The sequence below is a fragment of the Lycium barbarum genome, chromosome 7, assembly GCF_019175385.1.
Source record: "Lycium barbarum isolate Lr01 chromosome 7, ASM1917538v2, whole genome shotgun sequence".
In the NCBI taxonomy this organism is placed as follows: Eukaryota; Viridiplantae; Streptophyta; class Magnoliopsida; order Solanales; family Solanaceae; genus Lycium; species Lycium barbarum.
This window is the reverse complement of record NC_083343.1, coordinates 120,894,276-120,916,611: the sequence shown is the minus strand read 5'-3', so window position 1 is coordinate 120,916,611 and position 22,336 is coordinate 120,894,276. Positions and strand designations below refer to the sequence as shown.

Here is a 22,336-nt window from a genome sequence, read left to right as displayed (position 1 = left end):
CTATACAAATATTTCTGATTTGATTTAGATCACAAGTTTCAAAATTCTTTCTTTCTTAAACTCTACACTGATCAACATGAGGTCACATGAAATGAAATGAAGGAAATACATATTAATATGAGAATATAAATCACTTAATCACGATTAATTTTAAAAAAATTATATACATATACAACACATATTTTACATTAATTAATTTAATGTAAACGCCAAGCTAATGCAGGTAAGCATTTTCCATCTTTACCGTGCCCGAAAAACCTTATATAAGACATAAAAGGGTCCACAATCCAAATATAAGTATGAATATTAAAGACAAGAAATAAACAAATTAACATAATATATTTCATTTGGTTCTGAAGCTATTACATAAAAATATATATTATATATTTAGTCTATACAAGTGTTTCAAGTTGGAGAGTACACCGATAGGGAGCGGGCAAAGCCACAAACTTTGGAATATCATCTCCCGGCATCAATATAGTCAAGCTCTCACCAATCTTCTGCTCCTTCACCAAAAACAAAACCCCATGTATGAGAAATTGTATAGGCAATGACGAATTCAGAATTTAAACATCGTCAAATTTAGATTAAAAATAAAGTTTGAAATATATGTTTAACTCTACCTTATTAGCTATATATATAGTTCGACTCAAAAGTCGTGTTTGTTGACCCCGACCCCTATACTACTTGTTACAACTCCCCATCTCCCCCTCTTGGGATAATTAAGTCGCCAAAGATGCTCTTAAAAAGGCATGATTCATATATATAGTTTTTACTTTTTTTTTTATGTACCATTACGAGACTTTATTCGTACAGTCAATAATTCACCAAGATTCATGGGCTAATCCAAAGATTCATATTGTGCCACCGATATTACCCAGATATTTAACATCATCAAAACCCATAGATTTCTTTTGTGTATATGTCTCTGAGCTACAGGTAAAACTGCAGTAATAAATCGGCTAGCGCAGATGGTCAATGACAGTAAGTCAAGCCCCATGTCATCACTCAGTACAAAGATACTCTTAACGTAATGTGATATTGATTAATTTTGACCCAAGCCCTCAAGGTTTTCCAAAAGCCCTCATGCCATTAGTATTTACTACAGCTTGTATAGGGCAATGTATAGGGCAATTCATTGGATTGCCCTTCTTTTGGGGCGGTCTTTATTTGTTGCCCCTCAAATTCCTGGTCTTTAATTTTTGCCCTTCGCGGTTGCAACCCTGAGCTTTGCGTAGAAATCGTGAGGTTTTGGGTTCGAACCCCTGCTCATATTTTCGCAATGCAAGGCTTGGGCGCGACCGGCATACACTTTTTAAGGAATAACTAAAGTTATGCCAGACCCGGCATAACTATAACTTCTAGTTTATACCTTAAGGAAAAATTCCGCCTTAAGGGCATACTTTTAATTATACCTTAACTAAAAGTCTGTCCCATAAGGCATAACTAAAAGCATGCCCCATAAGACAGAACTTTTTCTTAAGGCATAACTAAAAGTTTGCCTTATATGAAAAAGTCTATGTCTTAAGGAAAAATTCTGCCTTATGGGGCATATTTTTAGTCATGCCTTAACTAAAAGTTTGCCCCGTAAGGAATACTAAACTATGCCTTAAGGAAAAGTTTTGCCCTATGGGACACACTTTTAGTTATGCTTTAACTAAAAGTCTGCCCCATAAGGCATAAGTATGCCGGATCCGGCATAACTTTAGTTATTCCTTAAGAAGTGTATGCCGGATCCGGCATACACGCGCCCAAGCCTTGCATTGCGAAAATATTTTTTTATTTAATGCCTGAGCGGGGATTCGAACCCAGAACCTCAGTATTCATCCACATTTTCAAGCGAAAGACAAAACTTAAAGACCACAAATATGAGAGGCAACATTTAAAGACCACCCCAAAAGAAGGACAATCCACACAATTTTTTCTACCTACACCTAATTCTTTTCTTTACTGCCACCATTAAGAATATTACTACACCAAATATATACTAATATTTTTTCCCACCAATATGGGACATTATTCGTGCATCACACGCCCCAAAGTATTAAACAAAACAAAAAAAGAAATAAAGAGGATGTATTAACAATACCTGGATAGTTTTAGAATTGGCTGAAACTATTGATGCATCAAATGAGGATTGATCATCTTCATCAAGATGATCATCATGAGAAGAAGTTGAAGAACAAAGAAGGGATCGAAGCTTATTCCAATGGTGGAAACAAGAAAATAAGCCAGTCATACAAACAAGTACTAGGACAAGAAGAGCTAGACCTAAAGGAAAAGCTATATTAGGCCGTGAAGAAGAAGAAGAAGATTCTGAATTATTCAACATTGAGCTAGCTAGCAACTAACTTTTATAAGGATATACAAATCTAATTTGCATATTTAATGGTGGAGATTATTGAAGGATACCATTTGAAGAAGATATATAAAATTGCAAAGTTGAGTTGTTTCCACTGCCATATATGGAGTAGTGAGAAATTAAAGGACGAGGAAATGGAAAGTACATGAAACCGTACAGTATAATCTGTCGTTTGAGATGCTATATATGATGAAGCACTACTTTTTTTAATTAATTAAATAAATCAAAAGTAAACATAGTAGGGGTTAGGTAAGCACCCAAGCTAAATATAAAATAAATTAATTAATAAACCAAGGAAATCAGAGGATATAAATTTTTGCTTCCAAAATATGGTGAAAAATGATAAGTTAAAATTTATTCTTACGTGTGATTTGACTACAAGATGCTTGCCTATAATGGGAGGTTAATACATGTTGGGTTTTTAGTGAGGATGAGATTCGAATTCATGATCTTTGAGTTGTGCTACGAATGAGAATGCACTTCAACACATCAATCGGCACGGTCTCATGAGGTTCACCTATTCATCGGCTATAAATACAAACACCTTGCCTATGATATTTTCATCGATTTTCGAATTCTTATTTTCTTCTATTTTATGCATTTATTTGCAAATGGAAGTGTGATTTATTCCCTTTTTTGCATTTGAAGTATCTTGGAATTTGAAGTGCTGCTATTCTAACAAGGTAACTCTGTTCTATCCAAGGAGAAAATGACTCAATACCTCAAATACCGTGAGGAAATTAAATTAAATTCCTTAAAAAAATAAAATGAATTTTGTGGGCTCGAAATATTTTTTGTTTCTAACACAATGACTAAAAACTTCCTCCCTTCCATCTTGTATACAAAGAGCTTCACAAAAAGGTGATATACACGTAGTTAACAGAACTTTATAAGACACAACACTATCTATTGTTGGCATTAGTAATGACAAAATCAATCTTTGTTGGTCTTAGCCTGAAAATTGGGATGTTATCTTGATTAATTTTCAATATTAATTTTATTGTCATAAAGAGGTAGCTTCCTCAAATATAACGCGATCTTTCATTTTTCCCTCAGATTGGCTAGTTGCAAAAAGCATATTGCCCTCTGCCCCTCTGTATAGGTATTGGCAAAAATAAAATAAAATTATCACTATTTAAACGTTTACCAACGACATATTTGACCTGCCAAGGTGTCCTTATTTTATTGTTAATTATATTAAGGCCATTATCAATCGGGAACCATTTTCTACAATCACACAATTGAAAAACAAAAATCCCAAAAGTACGCAATTTCGTTCCCCGTAACTAGGGGTGTATATGGACCGGATTGGTTCGGATTTTTTAAACACCAAACCAAACCAATCGCGTCGGGTTTTTAAATTTATACATCAAATCAAACCAATAAAATTCGGGTATTTCAACCTCGGGTTTTCTCAGGTTATTCGGTTTTCTCGGGTTTTTCGGGTTTTTTTTCCGGAATAGTCTTGATACAATACGTATAACTTTTACTTCAAATATTTCTATCCTAGTAAGATACAACTACATAATTAAGGTGTTTCTTAAGAAAATAACATAAAATGTGAGAAGAGTGATGATATTGTATTAAAATATTCAACAAAAACTAATAAAATCGGTTAAAATAAATATTGCTAATTAACAAGCCATAAAGAAAATGACCATAATCTAAAAATACTAAGTCATGCTAAAATAAGCACGACTAATAGGTGTTAATTACATGAAAAAGAAAAAAACTTAAGTTATGTATTTTCACTCTCTAAACTAATTATGCAAAACTAAAGAATAGATATCCAACATTATTGTCATTCATAGTGGTAAATTGAATTTCTTTTGTTAGCGTTAGTGTTGAGCTGGTTTTGGTTTGAACTTTATTTGAGTTACAAATATCCACAGGATATAAAACTTATTGACATTCAAAATTCTAAGTTCAAGCTTGAATAATATGATAATAGATAAAAAAAAACTACGAAAAAATAAAAGAAATATTTATAAATTCCATTACAAATAAATATTTTAAAAATTGAATACATGTAATATCGGGTTAGTTTGGTTCGGTTTGACTTTTTTTAGTTAAAACCAAACCAAACCAATTATGATCGGGTTTTTTTTTTCTCAACACCAAACCAAGTCAAACCAAACCAATAATCGGATTTTTTTCTCGATTTAACTCGATTTATCGATTTGGTGCGGTTTATCAATTTACTTTATACACCCCTATCCGTAACAATATGAAGAAATATAAAATTGTAGATTAGAATTGTTTCCACTACCATATAGAGTAGTGGGAAATTAAAGGGATAGAGGAAAATGAAAAGTACATGAAACCGTACCATTATCTGTTGTTTAATTAAGATGATATGATGGCACACCAACTTTTGAGAAGAATAAATTTGTGTAATGGAAAAATCACTAGTTCTTTCATTAGGTCTAAAAATGTGAAATCATTAGCCACTGATCAATAAATAATTTATTCAGGTCAGACATGAAAAACTTACCCACATTTATATCAAACTGATAGATGCGTGTGATATGTGTGATATGTATTGCATATGAATTTTTCTCACTTAACTACTGTGTTTGCACATGACTTTTTTTCTCATTCATACTAAATCAACAGATGCATAAAAGTGAATGCACTCTTTATGCCACGTGTTATTTGAAGGTAATATTGATTCCAGTTTAAACACACATAAGAATGTAACCCTTGAAAAGTACATGTGTGTAACATTTCAATTGCCAGATGAAAATGCACTTTCTTTTGTGAAATTTGGCTAACATTATCCCAACATCATCAAAGACCCAAATCAAATTATCAAACAAAAAAAGTCGAATCAGCAAACCATCTTTAAGTGGACTATACATGAGCAATATAGATTGTCTCCTAGTCGTAGCTGTAAAAAAGAATACTCATAATAAATACACTTTTTTTTAGGTTTTTCAAAAATAATTGATATTTTTTCTATAATTTGAAACAATTTCATTTAATTTTTTAATTTACTCTTAATGAGATGATTTATATCAAAACAAATAAAATTATTTTACACCACAAATTTCAAAAACTTTCTTTCATTCTTAAAGTTTACCCGTAGTCAAACAAAGCCACCTAAAATGGAACGAAAGAATTGCATATCAATTAACCATGATTAACTTTTAAAACTTTATATAATACATTACATGTATTGCATTACATGATTTGGTATAAATATCGAGCTAAAGTAAGTCTTTTCCATTTTTACCTTGCCTTATAACCTTATCCAGATATAGATCATACATCAAAGAGAAGAAATTAAGCCATCAAAGGGTCCACAATCCAATACAACGTTAAATTGGATTTTAAAGCCAAGAAGTAAACAAATTGTCTATTTTTCGGTAAGATTTATACTTAAATTCTGTGCTGGTTATAAGCTATATATACACATATTTCATTTGATTCTGAAGCTATCAATTACACGAAAATCTGTACTATAGTCTATACTACAGCTTGAGTTGGATTGTACACCCACGATGAGTAGGCAAAGCCACAAACTTTGGAACATCATCTCCCGGCATCAATATTATTGTCAAGCTCTCCCCATTTTTCTGCTCCTTCCCCTAAAATAAACCAAGTTCAGGGTAATTAAGACTATTAATAATTTAAGAGGGATCCGGAAGAAAACGCGCCAAGTTTAGGAGGGTTTTTAGAAGCTATGTTTCCCGAAGCCCGACTCCTATACTACTTCTTAATGGATCTCCCTGTCCCTTGACATCACCCGTAAACCCCGTTGGAATAAATAATCCTAAGCTACTTTAATATGGTGTATATATATATATATATACTAGTAACTTTTTTGGGCCAAGCTCGCACATTTTTTTTGGGCATTAACACTTTGTTCCCTCTTTTGTGTTGGTCTTTAACTTTTGTCCCTCGTAACAAACAATTTTTTCGCGAGACATAAATTTATATTTTCGCATCATAATATCTCAGAAGGTATGACCCGCACAAGTTATGTCCCTAAATAACTTATGCCGAGACATAAGTTTATATTTTCGCATCATAATATCTCAGAAGATATGACCCGCACAAGTTATGTCCCTAAATAACTTATGCCTCAGTACTAGGCATAAGATTGATTGACAAAGGGCAAAAATTAAAGATCAACCTTTGAAGGATAATTCGTGCAATTTGTTCCATTTTTTTCTTAAAGCCTCACTTTATTAATAGTATATTCATACAATTTATATGTAACTTTCTTTCTTTTCAACTACTAATATGGGACTATGTTCGACCACCCAACAATCTCCCCTCAAATTAAGTTTTGCATGCTATCACCAAAATTCATGGGTTAATCTATAGATTTACTGTGTGCCGCCCATATCATCCGGTATTTTTATGGCCACAAAAGCCCATAGGTTTCTTTTGTGTATTCATCAAGCTATGGGTAAACATAGTACTCGCAATTTATGTGGTACAGTTCGGATCTCGAGAGTAAAACAGTCTAATTTTGACCGTGAAGTCGAACATAGAACTTTTAGATTTTTTGAAATAAATTTACATATTTGGAAATTAAGTAAAAAGTACTTATATTAAGTCAAAGAAAGACTTGTTCAAATCTCAGATTTCGAAACATTCCACATACATTGGGACCGAGTGAGTACTAATAAACAGGCTCATAGACGGGCAAAGGGATTAAGTTGGGCCTCGTGACATCACTCTGTCATCGCCTCGTGACATCACTCTGTCTCAATAGGCCTTTGTACCATTAAAGGAATGCCTACTTATATCTAGCTTCCTTTTTTTTTCTTGTTCACACCCCAACAACCCCGATGGGATTACAAATAAAAGAACAAGAAACGAAGAGGAAGCAATTAATAGTACCTGGATAGATTTAGAACTAGCTGAAACATTTGATCCATCTGATGAGGATTGATCATCATGAGCAGAAGTTGAATAACAAAGAAGAGATCGAAGCTTATCCCAATGGTAGCAACATGAAAATATACCAACCATACAAACAAGGACGAGAACAAGAAGAGCTAAGCCTAGAGGAAAAGCTATACTAGGCCGTGAAGAAGAAGATTCTGAATTATTCAACATTCAGCTAGGTAGCAACTAAATTCTACAAGGATATACAAATCTAATTTGGAGAATTGTGGGGATTATTGTTAAAGGATTCCATATAAATAAAGATAAATTTTTAAAGTACACTTGTTCCCACTACTATATGGATGGAGCTAGTGTGAATTAAAGGACTATAGAGGAAAATATTGATAAGTACATGAAACCGTACCATTAATGTGTGGCTAGTGATGATGTGATGGGGCACTAAACGTTGAGACGTTTAATTTGTTGGAAGGAATACATTGGTTCTACTATTAAGTCCAATTACAAAAAGGAACCTTCGTTGAACCTTCGTCCAATTACTAGCCACTCACCAATAATTAATGTAATCACGGGTGAAACATTAAAACCTTACATTTACTGAACTATTTTACTCCCTTCGGTTCATAATAAGTGTCCAATTAGCTTTTTTATTTTCAAAATAAGTGTCTACTTACATAATCAACAAGGAATATTTTCTTGCAGATTATCCTTATTTAGATAAGTGATTTTTTGTGTAATCAAGAAATTATATTAATTAAATAGTATTCAATTAAGAACAAGTTTAGTCAAAATACCTATTTTGAACCGAAGGGAGTATTATATTTGTATATGAAATTGTATAATTTATATCAAATCAATAGAACATGAACGTTAATACGCTCTTTATACCGTGAGGCATTTGAAGGTGATTTTAATTCCAGTTTAAACAAGTACTTAAGAGTGTGCAAAGTGCATGTGTAACTTTTTATTCAATATTTAGCCAAATGAAAATCACTTTCTTTCGTGACAATTTGGTTAACATAATCTCAACATCAGCAGAAGACCTAAATCAAATTATAAAACAAAAAAAGTAGAATCAGCAAACCATATCACCTTTATAGTGGACTATATACATCAGCATTATAGGTTGTCTCCTAGTCGTAACTGCAAAAAATGAATAAGCAAAACAAAGTGCGATAAACATAAAACATCCTTAAATGAGACGTGCAGAAAAAAAGGTCAATTAATGAGATGCCTTCTTCTTAGTGCACTTTTAAATCTATAAGTAACTTGAACCTTTTAATTTGCTTAATTAGGTAATTGTCCTTTCAGGGCACATCAATAATTCTACTCTCCTAGGCCCTAGCAAGCTAATCCACATTCGAATTACTCCCTTTTGGTTTTTTCTGGGCTCATTATAAGATTTGGGCAATGCTCATTATAAGAGTTGGACAATCTTTCTCCTTTTGAGCTATCTTTTGGGGTGTGAATTAGACCAATGTCTAAGTTGACATAAAACAATATCGTAATATTATGGATTTAGAAATTGTGAACCAATTGCAAGAAAATAGAATAACATCCTCAGAAGTTCATCTGCTTTTCTTGATGCAGCTCTGAATAAGCTCGTAAACCTTTGATTAAAGGCTATATTTACTCGCCTGATATATAGTTCTCCTCTTAAGAAATTATACTGCAACAGTCATGAACGTTATATCTATCAATTCGAGGTATACAATCGCAAAATATTGGGTTAAGCTATACAACATGTGAATGTCCCCAAAAGGTATATAACGTAATATTTTTAAAATAGATATTTTGACGTAATTTTTTGACAACCTAAGCACACTCACTTTTGCAAAGTTCACCTTCCCGTGGTCAAAACAAGACTTACGGATAACAATCAGACCTTACCAAGACAGGGACCAGACTATCGGGGACAGATACGAGGTCTGGGTCGGTCGATACGATGACCGGGAAATCCAAAAATGTTTCTTCATTGAATTCCCTCATGGAAGATGAATTGGCTGATGTAGAAGGTTTATTTGTTATCGGATCCACCACATAGTTTACATATTCAGACAGGCTTTCGGAAACACTCTCTCTCAAGATGGGGTAAGGTCTGCGTACACTCTACCTTTTTCAGACCCCATTTGTGGACTACAGTACTGTATATATTATTGTTCTTGTACTTAAGGCTTAAATTTTGAATTTTTTTTTTTTGCGCGAGTCTCAAACGTATATTAGATAAATAAGTTAATTACATAAAATATGTCACATATGCTAATTATAAAGATGAACCGAAAATGTCTAAATAAAATTTAGTAAAAATTTAAGGGGTTGTCCATGTTGGCTTTGTTTTATTAACCCTTTTTATTTTTATCTTGTACTGTTTGATGGGCAACTATTTCTACAAGAAGTCTATGCACACAAAAGGACCTGACCGACATCTATGATGCTAACTGCATCCTTTTCGGTTCAGACTGAAATGTCAAACTCCTTGGACAGCAATTTACGTGGTATTTTTAGATAGGAGGAGCTTTTTAAGAAAATTAAAGAGTTTTTAAAATTTGCAATATAAAACAAGTCTTAAACAGTTAGGAACTGTTTTGATTGTTGGTTAGAGCTAGACATATATTAGTAATGCAGTAATTAATTATCACGAAATTTACGTATTATTTTATATTAGGAGTAGTTACTTTTTTTTGCGCGGATTGCCCTTCATTTGGGGTGCTCTTTAATTTTTTCCCTTCAAATTAGTGGTCTTTAAGTTTTGTCCTTTCGTCTAATACCCCGCGGTTGTGGGTTCGAACCCCAACTCAGTAAAAAAAAAATCGTAAGGCAGAATTTGCTTAGGCAGAAATTCTGTCTCTTAAAGGTAAAAGTTAAAGACCACCAATTTGAGGGGCAAAAATTAAAGACCACCCCCAGCGAAGGGCAATCCTGCAAATTGCCCGAGTAGTTATGCAAGGTTTAGAATTATTCATGTTCTATTTTGCATAAAATAATACTACATATATAATTAATTCCCTCATAACTTATATACATGTATAGTTATATAGGTTTTCAAATTACAAATCAAATACTATATTAGATGTGTTGATTGAATTTTATATATAACAAAAGAATGCAACCAAACATGGTAGTATTACTTAGGCAGATGTTACACGTCGAATTTGAAGTGAAAACTATGAAGAACAAAGAATTAAACCGAGGGAAAATGAGAGAGTCGGTGAGAGAGAAAATTGGGTTTCATTATTGCTCAAAATTGAAAATGAAAATGTATTCTCTAATCTGTCTAATGACTTGGGCCCAGTGTATATATATAGGCCCAGTAAAGTAAAAGAATAAATACATGCGAGCCAAGCCCAATATAGAAACAAAAGACTAAGCAATGATATACAACATATACACTACAACATATACACAGAGTATGTCATCCAAAACCCCCTTCAAGTTGGAGGGTGATACAACACCCAACTTGCGAAGATGAAGGTGATAAGCAGCACCAGGAAGAACCTTGGTAAAGATATCAGCAAGCACTCGAAGTATGGGAAAGACTGATGAGACCCTCAGCTAACTTGGCACGAACAAAGTGACAATCTAATTCAATATGCTTCGTGTGCTCATGAAACACAGGATTCTTCACAATGTGGAGGGCAGCGTGATTGTCACAAAACAAAGGGACAGGAGAAGCAGTGGGAACTCCAAAATCATCCAACAAATGAATCACCCAAGTAATTTCAGCCACTGCTTTGCTCATGGATCTGTACTCAGCCTCAGCTAAGGATAAGGATACAACAAGCTGTTTCTTGGTCTTTCACCCAATAAGACTGTCACCCAAGAAAATGGCAAAAACAAAAACTGACCGACGACTGGCAGGACAAGCCTCCCAATCACTGTCACAATATGCAGACAAGAAAAGACTAGGAGAAGAATTGATGAACAGACCAAAAGTAGAAGTGCCTTTCAGATATCTTAACAAGTGCAAAGCAGCCTTCATATGGGGTAAATAAGGTTGTTGCATGAATCGGCTAAGCAACTGGACAGCAAAGCATAGATCAGGTCGAGTGTGAGTTATAAAATTTAACTTGCCAACTAGACATTTGTACTCCTCAAGCTTGGGCAAAAGCTCACCAGTACCAGACTTTAGTTTGTCATGAAGTTCTAAAAGAGAGACCACTGAACTACAGTCAAAACAATTGAAACACCTCAACAAGTCATGAATAAACTTCTTTTGGCGGAGTAATACACCATGAGCAGAATATAGAACCTCAATCCCCAAAAAATAATGCAATAACACCAAATCTTTTATTTTGAAAGAATAATGAAGAAAAGACTTGAGGGCAGTGATCTCTTCCAAATCAGTCCCAGTAAGGATAATATCATCCACATATACAACTAATATAACAGTGGCAGACCCTGAACCTTTAGTGAACACAGAGTAGTCATTCATGGAGTGATGATAACCTCTAGAACAAAGAGCCTGGGACAGCTTGGCATACCACTGCCTAGAGGCTTGCCTTAACCCATATAAGGATTTTTTCAACTTGCACACCAAAGGTGAATGGGAAGAAGAAGAGAAGGAAGGAGAATAACCAGGTGGGAGCTTCATGTAGACCTCTTCATCCAAGTCACCATGCAAAAATGTATTATTTATATCAAGTTGGAAGAAGGGCCAGTGATGTTTAACAACAACAACAATGAGTGCCTTAATGGAAGACATTTTCACCTGGTGAAGATGTTTCATGGAAATCAACACCTTCCACTTGTTTATCACCCCTAACCACCAACCTAGCCTTATATCTCTCAATGCTACCATCAACCTTACATTTGAATTGATACACTCACTTACATCCAATTGGTTTCTTGCCAAGTGGAAAGGGGACAACATCCCAAGTCCCATTAGCTTCAAGAGCCTCAAATTCTGCCCTCATGGCATCCTGCCACTCAAAGAGAGTAGAAGCCTGAGAATAAGAGTGTGGCTCAAAGGCAGTAGGTTGTCCTAAAGTAGAAACAAAGGAAACTGATTTGGAGATGGAAGGAGGAAAGGAACAGATGAAATCATCAAGATAAGAAGGTGGACGGTGACCCCTAGCAGACTTCCTAGGAACAAGAGAAGGAGAAGAAAGAGCAGCGGGAGAAGGGACAGGTGGAAAAAGGGAAGGAGAAAGAGTGGAATGGGAAAATAAAGGTGGAGAGGAGACAGTAGAAGGAGAGATAGGAGGAGGAGATGAGTCAAGAGGAGAATCATTGTTTGTGTTTGGAGGAAATACAGTAGAAGAAGAATTGGTAGGAACTGTATCATCAAACAAACAGGATAGAAGAGAAGTAGAAGGGGCGGGAGACGGAGTACCAGAAGAAGAGAAAGGAAAAAGGTGTTCATGGAAGTGAACATCCCTGGAGATGAAGCAAGATTTAGACACAAGGTTGTAAAGTTTGTAACCCTTTTTGGCAAAGGGGTAGCCTATAAAAACATAAGGAACAACATGGGGTTTGAACTTGTCCCTGTGAGGTTTAGGGACAGTTGAGTAACAAAGATACCCAAAATCTCTCAGGTGATCATAAGTTGGTGGATGCCCATGGAAAACCTATGTTTCCATTAAAACAATATGTAACAGTGAGGATGCAGTCACCCAGAATCTTATGGGGAGACTAAATTGAAACAATAAAGCTCTAGCAGTCTCAAGTAGGTGCATATGTTTCCTTTCAACCACCCCATTATGTTGGGGTGTATGAGGACAAGAAGTTTGGTGAATTATTCCTTTATCAGCAAAGCATTGAATGCCTAAGTTACTAGAGCCAAGTTCTAAAGCATTATCACTTCTAACAGCCTGAACTATAGAATGGAATTGAGTTTCAACCATGGCAATAAAAGCCTTTAGAAGAGTAAAGCATTGCTTTTGGAACCCAAGAGGTGAGTCCAAGTAGCCCTAGAGTAGTCATCCACAAGTGTTAGGAATTATCTAGATCCATCATAAGTAGGAGACTGGTAAGGACCCCATGTGTCAACATGGATGAGTTGAAAAGGTGTGGTATTTTTAATGGTACTATCACAGAATAGAAGTCTTGTTAGTCTAGCCAAGGGACATATAAGGCAAGTGAAACACTGTTTAGATGAACAAGAATGAGTAGGAAGGGTGAGGCATTTCATTTTAGTGAAAGGAATGTGACCAAGTCTAAAATGCCACACAACATCCATTTTATTCACTTTATCAGTAGAGATAGTAGATACATTGCTAGAAATATGTGAACCATCAGGAACAATAGAAGAAACAACAGAGTCAGGAATACAACTAGAAACAAGAACAATAGAATTGGATGCAGAAGTACATACGATAGGAACACTATTGAAAAAACCAGAAACAGATGAATCAACAGATATACTTGGTGAAGAAACAAATGCAGGAGATTGAAGCAGCTTGTACAGTCCTTTGTCTAGTTTGCCAAGAACCAGAGGCTTCCTCATTGAAGGGCCTTGTATGAAGCAGTTTGTCTTGGTAAAAAGGGCAAAGCAGTCAAACTGAACAATTAATTTGTGAATAGAAACAAGATTGTAATGGAAGGAAGGAATGAACAACACATTATGCAAAGTAAATCCAGGAAACAAATTGAGAGAGCCCGTGTTGGTGACTTTAACTTTGTAATCCGTCACGACCCAAACCGATGAGCCGTGACGAATGTCTGACCTCTAGTGAACAAACACCCCTATACTCGTATCTAGATAGTACTGCATTACAAGGGCCTATAAATAACTCAAACTGAACCATACTGACTCATAAAAGGATAACATCATAAACCCTGTACCGTCAGAATATATACATACTAAAAGGAACGGTGCAAGCCGACTAGGCCGCTGAATATGCTATACACAAAAGAATAGGAGTCGACAAGGCTACATCACATGTCAATACATTCAACTGTCTACAGACTTCTACTGGAGTATAAAGTTGTAGAAAGGATGGGACATGGCCCTGTCATACCCATATGCATATACATCTCAAAATAATGGCATACCAAAATACACTGCAGCTCCGGATCAAGTGGAGCGCACTGACCACCGCTGGAGAGAGGTCCTACTGAACTGGACTGCATGTCTATCTACCTGAACCTGCGGGCATGAACGCAGCCCCCCGAGCAATAAGGGCGTCAGTACGAATAATGTACTGAGTATATACGGCATAAAAACAACACATCTATATAAGAATCATGAATGGAATTTGAAACTCATAAGCTAGACTAACTATCTGAATGCATCTGCATGACCGAATAACTGTATAACTGAACATATCTGTATAACTTTGCATAACTGAAAATGCCTCTAAGGGCGTATGATATACATGCTCTGTATGTAAATCATGTTTATATATGTAGGTTATAGTGCTGAGGAACGTTTAGCCCGATCCATATCTCATATCCCATCGGCCTTTCTGTGGCCATCATCATCATTATCATATACATTGCTGCGGAACGTGCAGCCCGATCCATATATCATCATCACTGTGCACCAGATGATCAGGTGGTGATACGTATATAATGCCTATCCCTTTCCTCTCATACCCCATATACATATAATATACGCGTATATAACGCCTTCTGGTCACGGGTCAATATGCATATATATGAATGAATGTAATGCATGAATAACTGTATACATAGGACTGGACCCATGAACAAAAAGAACAAGCATAAGCGGGGTACAGGAACATCAAAGACTGAAGTACTCCTAATGCTTCTAAGAGTAGAGTAATATGGAAACTCGCTTACTCATTTGTTCGTTCACATCATAGGATCATGCCAAAATGAAAGAAAGAATAACCTTAACATACCTCAACGTCTCCTTAATCACAGATCCCACGAGTCCTCGTGCGCTTTATGAATGATTATCTACAGTAAACGAAGTAACCGTATCAACGATGGTTTCATAACTTATAAGAGAACTCATTTAGACATTTTGTCGAACATCTTATGTGCCTAAGATTCATGTAGATTGTTTTCCTTAATCCTATACATATTTCGGTACCATCAATTCTTCACTAGTTCCCTTTTCATCTTCATAACTTACTTAACAATCCAACAACTTTATTTGCACAAACCATCCCAACAACATCACAATCATACCAAGTCTAGAACAATTCATACTCAATCCTAGCTAAGAACAAGTTCTAGCACAACTTAAACCTTACTTTCACAATTTCTCCTTCCCATAAGTTATGTAAATGCCAAATAATACTATAAACATGAAGATGGAGTGATAATCTTCCCTTCAATCACAAGGATCACTCTAATTTAGAAATTCCTTCACCTCCAAGAAGCCTCCAAATTCAACACCACAAGAGGAAGAACAATCTAATGATGATCATGGAATTCTTTATGTTGGAATCACTTGGTTTGCCCTTGATTTTGGTCTTAGATTATATGCGGACTTGTAGAGAGAGAGTTTTGGAAGTTTCTAGGCTCAAAAATGGTGAAATAATGATTTAGGGTCGAGTTGGTTCTGTTTATAGTAGTCCAGAAAATTCTGACCTGACACAACATGCTGCGAGGTTTGCGGCGTCGCAAAGCGCGCTTTGAGAGCCGCATGTTGTGTCGCAGACCTCGCAACCTCACCAAAAATTCTCTATCACACTTTGCTGTGCAACTGCGTCTTCTCAAAGCATTCTTTGCGTCCCACATGTTGCGCTCTGAGAGCCACATATTGCGCCATAATGTGACACTTTGTCAAACTTTCGCTGAAACTTAACTCCGATGATTCGACAAGTCTTAAACCTTCCCGAAGCTTACTAAACATGGTTTTACCCTCTCATATACCCAAGATGGATATATCTATCCTCATGACCTCGAAATTTTTTTATTCTACTTCCTAAGACTAGGACAACTAGCACTCGGCGAAACTCAACGTATAAAAATGCGAGGTATAACATAACCATTAGGAAGAGAGACAAGGTCTTATACTTGAGACAACAAACAAATTTTAGAACACACACCATTAGAGGACAACTTACCAACAAAGTTAACAGAGGCTACAAGGTTTGGTCCAGATGATGCATAAGGATGGTGTTGTTGGAGCAGCTGTATCAGTTGAGAATGCTGATCTTTGGTAAGTCCAGGTATAGGTGAGAGTTGCTCATTTGAGATGGAACCAATCTCAGAACCAGACCCAGAGCTTTGTGCACCAGGATCAGATGTCACATTTGTGTCCAACTCAACATGTGCAACTTTTTTTCTAGTAGGAGCAGATTTAATGAATTTGAAATTGGAAGGGTAACCAAGAAGTTTATAACACTTGTCTATGGTGTGCCCTGGTTTCTTGCAGTACTTGCACAACAAAGAGGATTTATTTTGTTCATAAGGGACCCTTGGAGGAATATCTTGTCTAGAGACACCCACACTGAATGAAGCAGAGGTGCTTGGGAACTGAGATGAGGTTGAGACTTGTCTTTGCTTTTCATCAGATAGCAAAATACTATACACAGTCCCAACAGAAGAAAAGGGCTTGAGCATCAAAATTGCTCCTAGTTTGGACATAGAGGTGTCATTCAAACCCATTAAAAACTGATAGACCCTTTGGACATCATAATCCTTTTGATACTCAGAACTGGCACCACATGGCAGGATTTCACACGAGTAATGGAAAGGGAAGCAATCTCATCCCAGAGTTTCTTGATTTTGTTAAAATATGAGGCTATGTCTAGATAACCCGGAGAAATATAAGCTAGTTCTTTCTTTTGTTCAAATACCCTAGTTGCATCAGCTTTCCCATACCTTTCCTCTAACTCATTCCAAATATTTCTAGCAAATTCACAATATTCAACACTACGAGCTATGTCCTGGGTCATTGAGTTAGTCAACCAAGAGATTACTAAATCATTGTATCTTTGCCACTGTCCAAGAAAGGGAGAACCATCTGATGGTTTCTTCCAACCATCGTTGATGAAATCAAGTTTATTCCTAATAGACAAAGCTACTAAAATAGTTCTCGTCCAACTCCCACATCCATTCCCATCAAAAGGTATCGAAACCAAGGAATGTCCCAATACATCTAAAGGATGTACATAAAAAGGATGACAAAGATGGGTATAGTCACCTTCATGGAAAGCAGTTGGTGAGGGAGTAGAGGTAGAGAAAGGGGAACTAATACTGGTAACATTAGGGCTTGCCATTGCAACTACCAAACGATTCACAACCATACAAGTGAGCTAAGTAAAGTAAAATGAAATTACCAATTTCTTTTACAACTGGAAAGAACAACAGCCTTGAAACGAACCACTCCGTCACTTGGCAAAATCACAAACTTCAGAAACCCTAATTGGAAAAAGCAACTGCGCCGCGAACACGAACACGAAGCACAAACCCTAAACAAACTGCGCCGCCATTGAGCGAAAAATCGAACACGAACCAAGAAGAAACCCTAATTCGAAACTGCGCCGCCTCTGAGCGAAAATCGAACCAAGAGAGAAACCAACTCAAATAAAAAACTATATCTTCACCAAAATGAAATAATTTCACCAGGTATCCTCACATGATGAAGAAATGAACACTCGAAAATCGTCAAATCAAGTGTACATCGGTGAAATCGATTAGTATCACAAAAAAACGATGAAAATTGTTGAAATTGAAAATCGCGGAGGAAAAAAAAACAATGGATTTAATAGGATCTAAGCTCTGATACCATGTTACAAGTCGAATTTGAAGTGAAAACTATGAAAAACAAAGAATTAAACCGAGGGAAAATGAGATAGTCGGTGAGAGAGAAAATTGGGTTTCATTATTGCTCAAAATTGAAAATGAAAATGTTTTCTCTAATCTGTCTAATGACTTGGGCCTAGTGTATATATATAGGCTCAGTAAACTAAAATAATAAATACATGCGGGCCAAGCCCAATACAGAAACAAAAGACTAAGCAATGATATACAACATATACACAGAGTATGTCATCCAAAAGCAGATAATATATCTTTATTGGGAATAAATTAAAAGTGAAAATATATTACATAAATTGGGACAAGATACAAACAAAATCATAAAAAGTAATGATTCCCTTTTTGAAGCCGTACTTACCCTTGATTAATTTATGCATCATAATACTAATAATAGAGACTAATATATCCTATAAAATCAAGCTTCCGTTTGCTGCAACTTTTGTCAAGATTCCTCCATAGATAATCGGCCTCCCAAAAAGCCTTTCCAAGAAACATGGAGTGTTATAGTGAGAATAGATTCTTATTAGATGAACTACTTGCTTTAAGAAGTCACCTATGGGAAACATCTATACCAATGGAAATGAATATTTCTATTATAACAATAATGGCTGGAATTATGAATGTTTTGGAGAAAATTCTTTTTCCATTCATTTTCCTTCTACTACTACTACAACTACCTCTTCCTTTGAAGACTACCATAATTTGCTAATTGACCATAGCCTAAACTATTCATTAATTAGTGAATTTTATAGCACACAACTAGTAGATGAATTGTCCCCAACCAGACCTCACCAATTCTTTCATTTCTCCCTTCACTTCTCAATTAAATGATTTCTCATTAAACTATAGTAGTTTTGATCAGAATTTAGAAGTGGCAAATAATTTTGCTAATTCTAAATTGGAGAGAACTCAATCAACTGAATCATCAATTGTTATAGCCCCTACTAATTTCAACATTGGGCTGTGTCCCCAAAAAAAGGTGAAAACAAAGAAGCAAAATGGGGAGCCTTCAAAGAATTTAATGGCAGAGAGAAGGAGAAGAAAAAGGCTTAATGATCGTCTTTCTATGCTTAGATCAATTGTTCCCAAAATTAGCAAGGTAATTTGGAAGAAAAAAATAGAACCTAAATCTCATCACTTGTTTTTTTCTTTTTTTTTTAATTTTTTTTTTTTTGTTTTACTCATAAAGATTGAATCAATAGGACCATATTATAATCCTCGAAATGCCATAACTCTCTTTCTGAATGTATTTAAAAAAAAAAAAAAAAAAAAAGTACTCCTATGCAATATTTGGTAAGGAATAAACTTTTGTCTCCCTAAATAATTCTAAGTAATTCTCACTTTATGAGCTATGTCCAATGGTTGAGTTAAGCTTAAGATCTCGTTTTTGATATAATTAATTGATGTTGCAAATGGACAGAACATCAATTCTATGGGACACTATCGACTACACGAAGGACCTTATTGATAAAACCAACGACTTGCAAGAAGAAATGGAACTAGGGCCAAATCAGCCAAGCTTGATGAGCATTTTGAAGAACGAAAAGCCCATCGAAATGTTTGTCAAAAAATCACCTAAGGTGAGCCTTTCATTTGCTACAACCTCCTCCACCCACCCCCCCACTTTTTTTGTTCTTTAGGGCGGATTTTGTGAATTGAATTGAATTCATTGCCTTCGACTTAAAATCTACATATATAAAAAAAAATAAAAAATGTTCACATATAATTAGATTATGCTTATTTTGGATCCATTGACTTCATTTGGATAGTTCTAACTTATAATTTGGTGACATGCTTTCTTGCAATTTAATGTGGAAAAGAGGAATGTTGATACAAGGGTGGAGATTAGTTGTGCAGTAAAATCTGGTCTTTTGCTATCAACATTGACCACACTTGATGCTTTGGGCCTAGATATTCAACAGTGTGTTATTAGCAGCTTCAACGATTTTGCAATGCAAGCTTCTTGCGCCGAGGTATAAAAATTTATATCATCATCTCCTTTCGACTTTAAATGCTTTTAAGAAATATTTATTAGTGGAGTTCTCTTTTTTTTTTTTTTTTGCTAGTACGAACTTCATCATTCCATTTTAGAGTAATTAGTTCTAGTATAACAAATTTATGTGACATAGTTTGACTGAAACATGAAATTTAAGAAATATAGATTTTAAAATTTGTGGTCTTAAACATGTCATAACATTTTTATAGTAACATAGTCCCTCCAGATCAAAAAAAAGTGTTCACTTATCCTTTATTTTTTTGTTCAAAAAGAGTATCCACTTACCAAATCAAGAAAGAATTAACCTTAATTATCCAGATTTACCCTTATTAAGTGTTAAGTGACCAAATTCCAATACCTATCTAATTAGGGACATTTTATTCAAATTAACTATTTTTGTCTAGAGTTAGTATTTTCTTAAGGGGTGTGCAAATGGCTAAGTGGATTCTCTTTTTTATCCGAAGGAAGTAAGATTTTCTTAAAACTTGTGATCTTCATCATGCCATTTCATTTATGTAGGTATAAGTATAACAGCTTGTCATTAAGGGTAGAATGAAATGTTTTAAGTTAAAGTGTTTTCAAATTTAGAAAGATGTCTTTCTTTAACGGCCTGAAAAGAAAATATTGTTACATAAATTGAGATAGAGAGAGTATTTGTTAATTTTGTCTATATATGCAATTTTCTTATCAAGGGAAAATAGTGTAATTTTGGTGATATGATGTATTCATTTTAAAGTGTGCTCTTCAAGTACCAAAATTATTTTGGTGATGGTGATAGGAACTTGGAGCAGAGAGGACATAATACAAATGTAGAAGAGATAAGATAAAGCAGGCACTATTCAGAAATGCTGGCTATGCAGGAAAATGTCTCTAGTTTTCACCAAATTTAATTTAGAGGTAAAAAGGTGTTGAATGGATTTTGGTAAAGGATGGATTCTTGAATCTCCATGTTATTAATTTTCCAAGTTAGGATAGCAATTTTCTGTGATTTTTGTCATCAATAATAAGTGACTCCAAGTGAATTAAAGCAACAAAAAGATACATATCTTCCTCAACTACATATATATATATATATATATTTTTTTTTATTATTTTTTTTTTGTGGTTTGAAAAGGTGCTAAACATATATAACAAACAAAATAAAGAGTCTAACTGTTACATGCCTAGGAGGGATTTGCCCCATCTGATAGTACGACACACTAATTGTTTTAATTTAAATTACAAAAAGGAACCTCGCGAGTCGCGATCAGATGCAGCTCTTAAAATGTTTGCTCAAACTACATCACTGGCAAGATACTCTGTTACATTTCACGAACTCGAAGATTTTCTTAATGCAGACGCGTAATTTTGACCCTTTCCGGGTGTCTGACCTTCTAGCGTTCAAATATTTTTTTTAATTTTAATTTTTGATGTGTCGATTATTCTATTTTATTTAGTAGGTTTATTTTTGGAAAACGAAAATCAAGGAAAAGGAGTAAAAAATAATATTGCACACATGATAACATTTCAACTAAGAGGTGTACATGTACCGGGTTGGTTCGGATTTTTTAAATACCAAAGCAAACCAATTGCGTCGGGTTTTTAAATTTATACACCAAACCAAACCAATAAAATTCGGATTTTTCAACCTTGGGTTTTCTCGGGTTATTCGGGTTTTTCGGGTTTTTCGGGATTTTTTCGGCAAAAGTCTTCATACAAAACATATAACTTTTACTTCAAATATTTTTTTAGTTCTAGTAAGATACAACTATTTAATAAGGTGTTTCTTAAGAAAATAACACAAAATGTGAGATGAGTAATGACATTGTATTAAAATATTCAACAAAAAGATAATAAAATCGGTTAAAATAAATATTGCTAATTAATAAGCTATAAAGAAAATGACCATAGTCTAAAAATACTAAGTCATGCTAAAATAAGTACGGCTAATAAGTATTAATTACATGGCAAAGAAAAAAATTAAGTTATGTATTTTCACTCTCTAAACGAATTATGCAAAACTAAAGAATATATATCCAACATTATTGTCATTCCTAGTAGTAGAATTGAATTTGTTTTGTTAGCATTAGTATTGAGTTGGTTTTGATTTGGACTTTATTTGAGTTACTAACATGTATGAGATATAAAACTTATTGACATTCAAAATTCTAACTTTAAGCTTGAAATAATATGATAAAAGACAAAAAAATACGAAAAAATTCAAGAAATATTTATAAATTAACTTACAAATAAATATTTTTATGTATAAAATATTTTAAAAATTAAATACATGTAATGTCGGGTTGGTTTGGTTCGACTTAACTTTTTTTAGCTAAAACCAAACCAAGCCAATTATGGTCGATTTTTTTTTCCAACACCAAACCAAATCAAACCAAACCAATAGTCGGATTTTTTTCTCAGTTTATCAATTTGGTGTGGTTTATCAGTTTATTTTGTAC

General features: G+C 34.7%; 3 protein-coding genes and 1 pseudogene across 3 annotated transcripts; 1 reads left to right on the top strand and 3 right to left on the bottom strand.

Annotated features, from left to right (window-relative positions):
- Positions 1-320: 320 nt before the first annotated feature.
- LOC132604039 (uncharacterized protein At5g65660-like) lies at positions 321-5,511 on the bottom strand. The gene is made up of 2 exons (XM_060317357.1): positions 2,090-5,511; positions 321-506 (listed from the first exon to the last, which is right to left on the bottom strand). Exons 1-2 carry the CDS (start codon positions 2,330-2,332, stop codon positions 393-395), a joined length of 357 nt encoding a protein of 118 aa, XP_060173340.1. The 5' UTR covers positions 2,333-5,511; the 3' UTR covers positions 321-392.
- A 149-nt stretch (positions 5,512-5,660) lies between these two features.
- LOC132604038 (uncharacterized protein At5g65660-like) lies at positions 5,661-7,637 on the bottom strand. The gene is made up of 2 exons (XM_060317355.1): positions 7,217-7,637; positions 5,661-5,952 (listed from the first exon to the last, which is right to left on the bottom strand). Exons 1-2 carry the CDS (start codon positions 7,433-7,435, stop codon positions 5,836-5,838), a joined length of 336 nt encoding a protein of 111 aa, XP_060173338.1. The 5' UTR covers positions 7,436-7,637; the 3' UTR covers positions 5,661-5,835.
- Positions 7,638-12,045: 4,408 nt separating this feature from the next.
- LOC132601842 (uncharacterized) lies at positions 12,046-16,747 on the bottom strand. Its single transcript, XM_060314902.1, has 5 exons — positions 16,204-16,747; positions 15,725-15,882; positions 13,410-13,721; positions 12,835-13,131; positions 12,046-12,789 (listed from the first exon to the last, which is right to left on the bottom strand). Exons 1-5 carry the CDS (start codon positions 16,745-16,747, stop codon positions 12,046-12,048), a joined length of 2,055 nt encoding a protein of 684 aa, XP_060170885.1.
- Positions 16,748-18,883: 2,136 nt separating this feature from the next.
- On the top strand, positions 18,884-21,149 carry LOC132602516 (transcription factor bHLH93-like; annotated as a pseudogene).
- Positions 21,150-22,336: the final 1,187 nt, after the last annotated feature.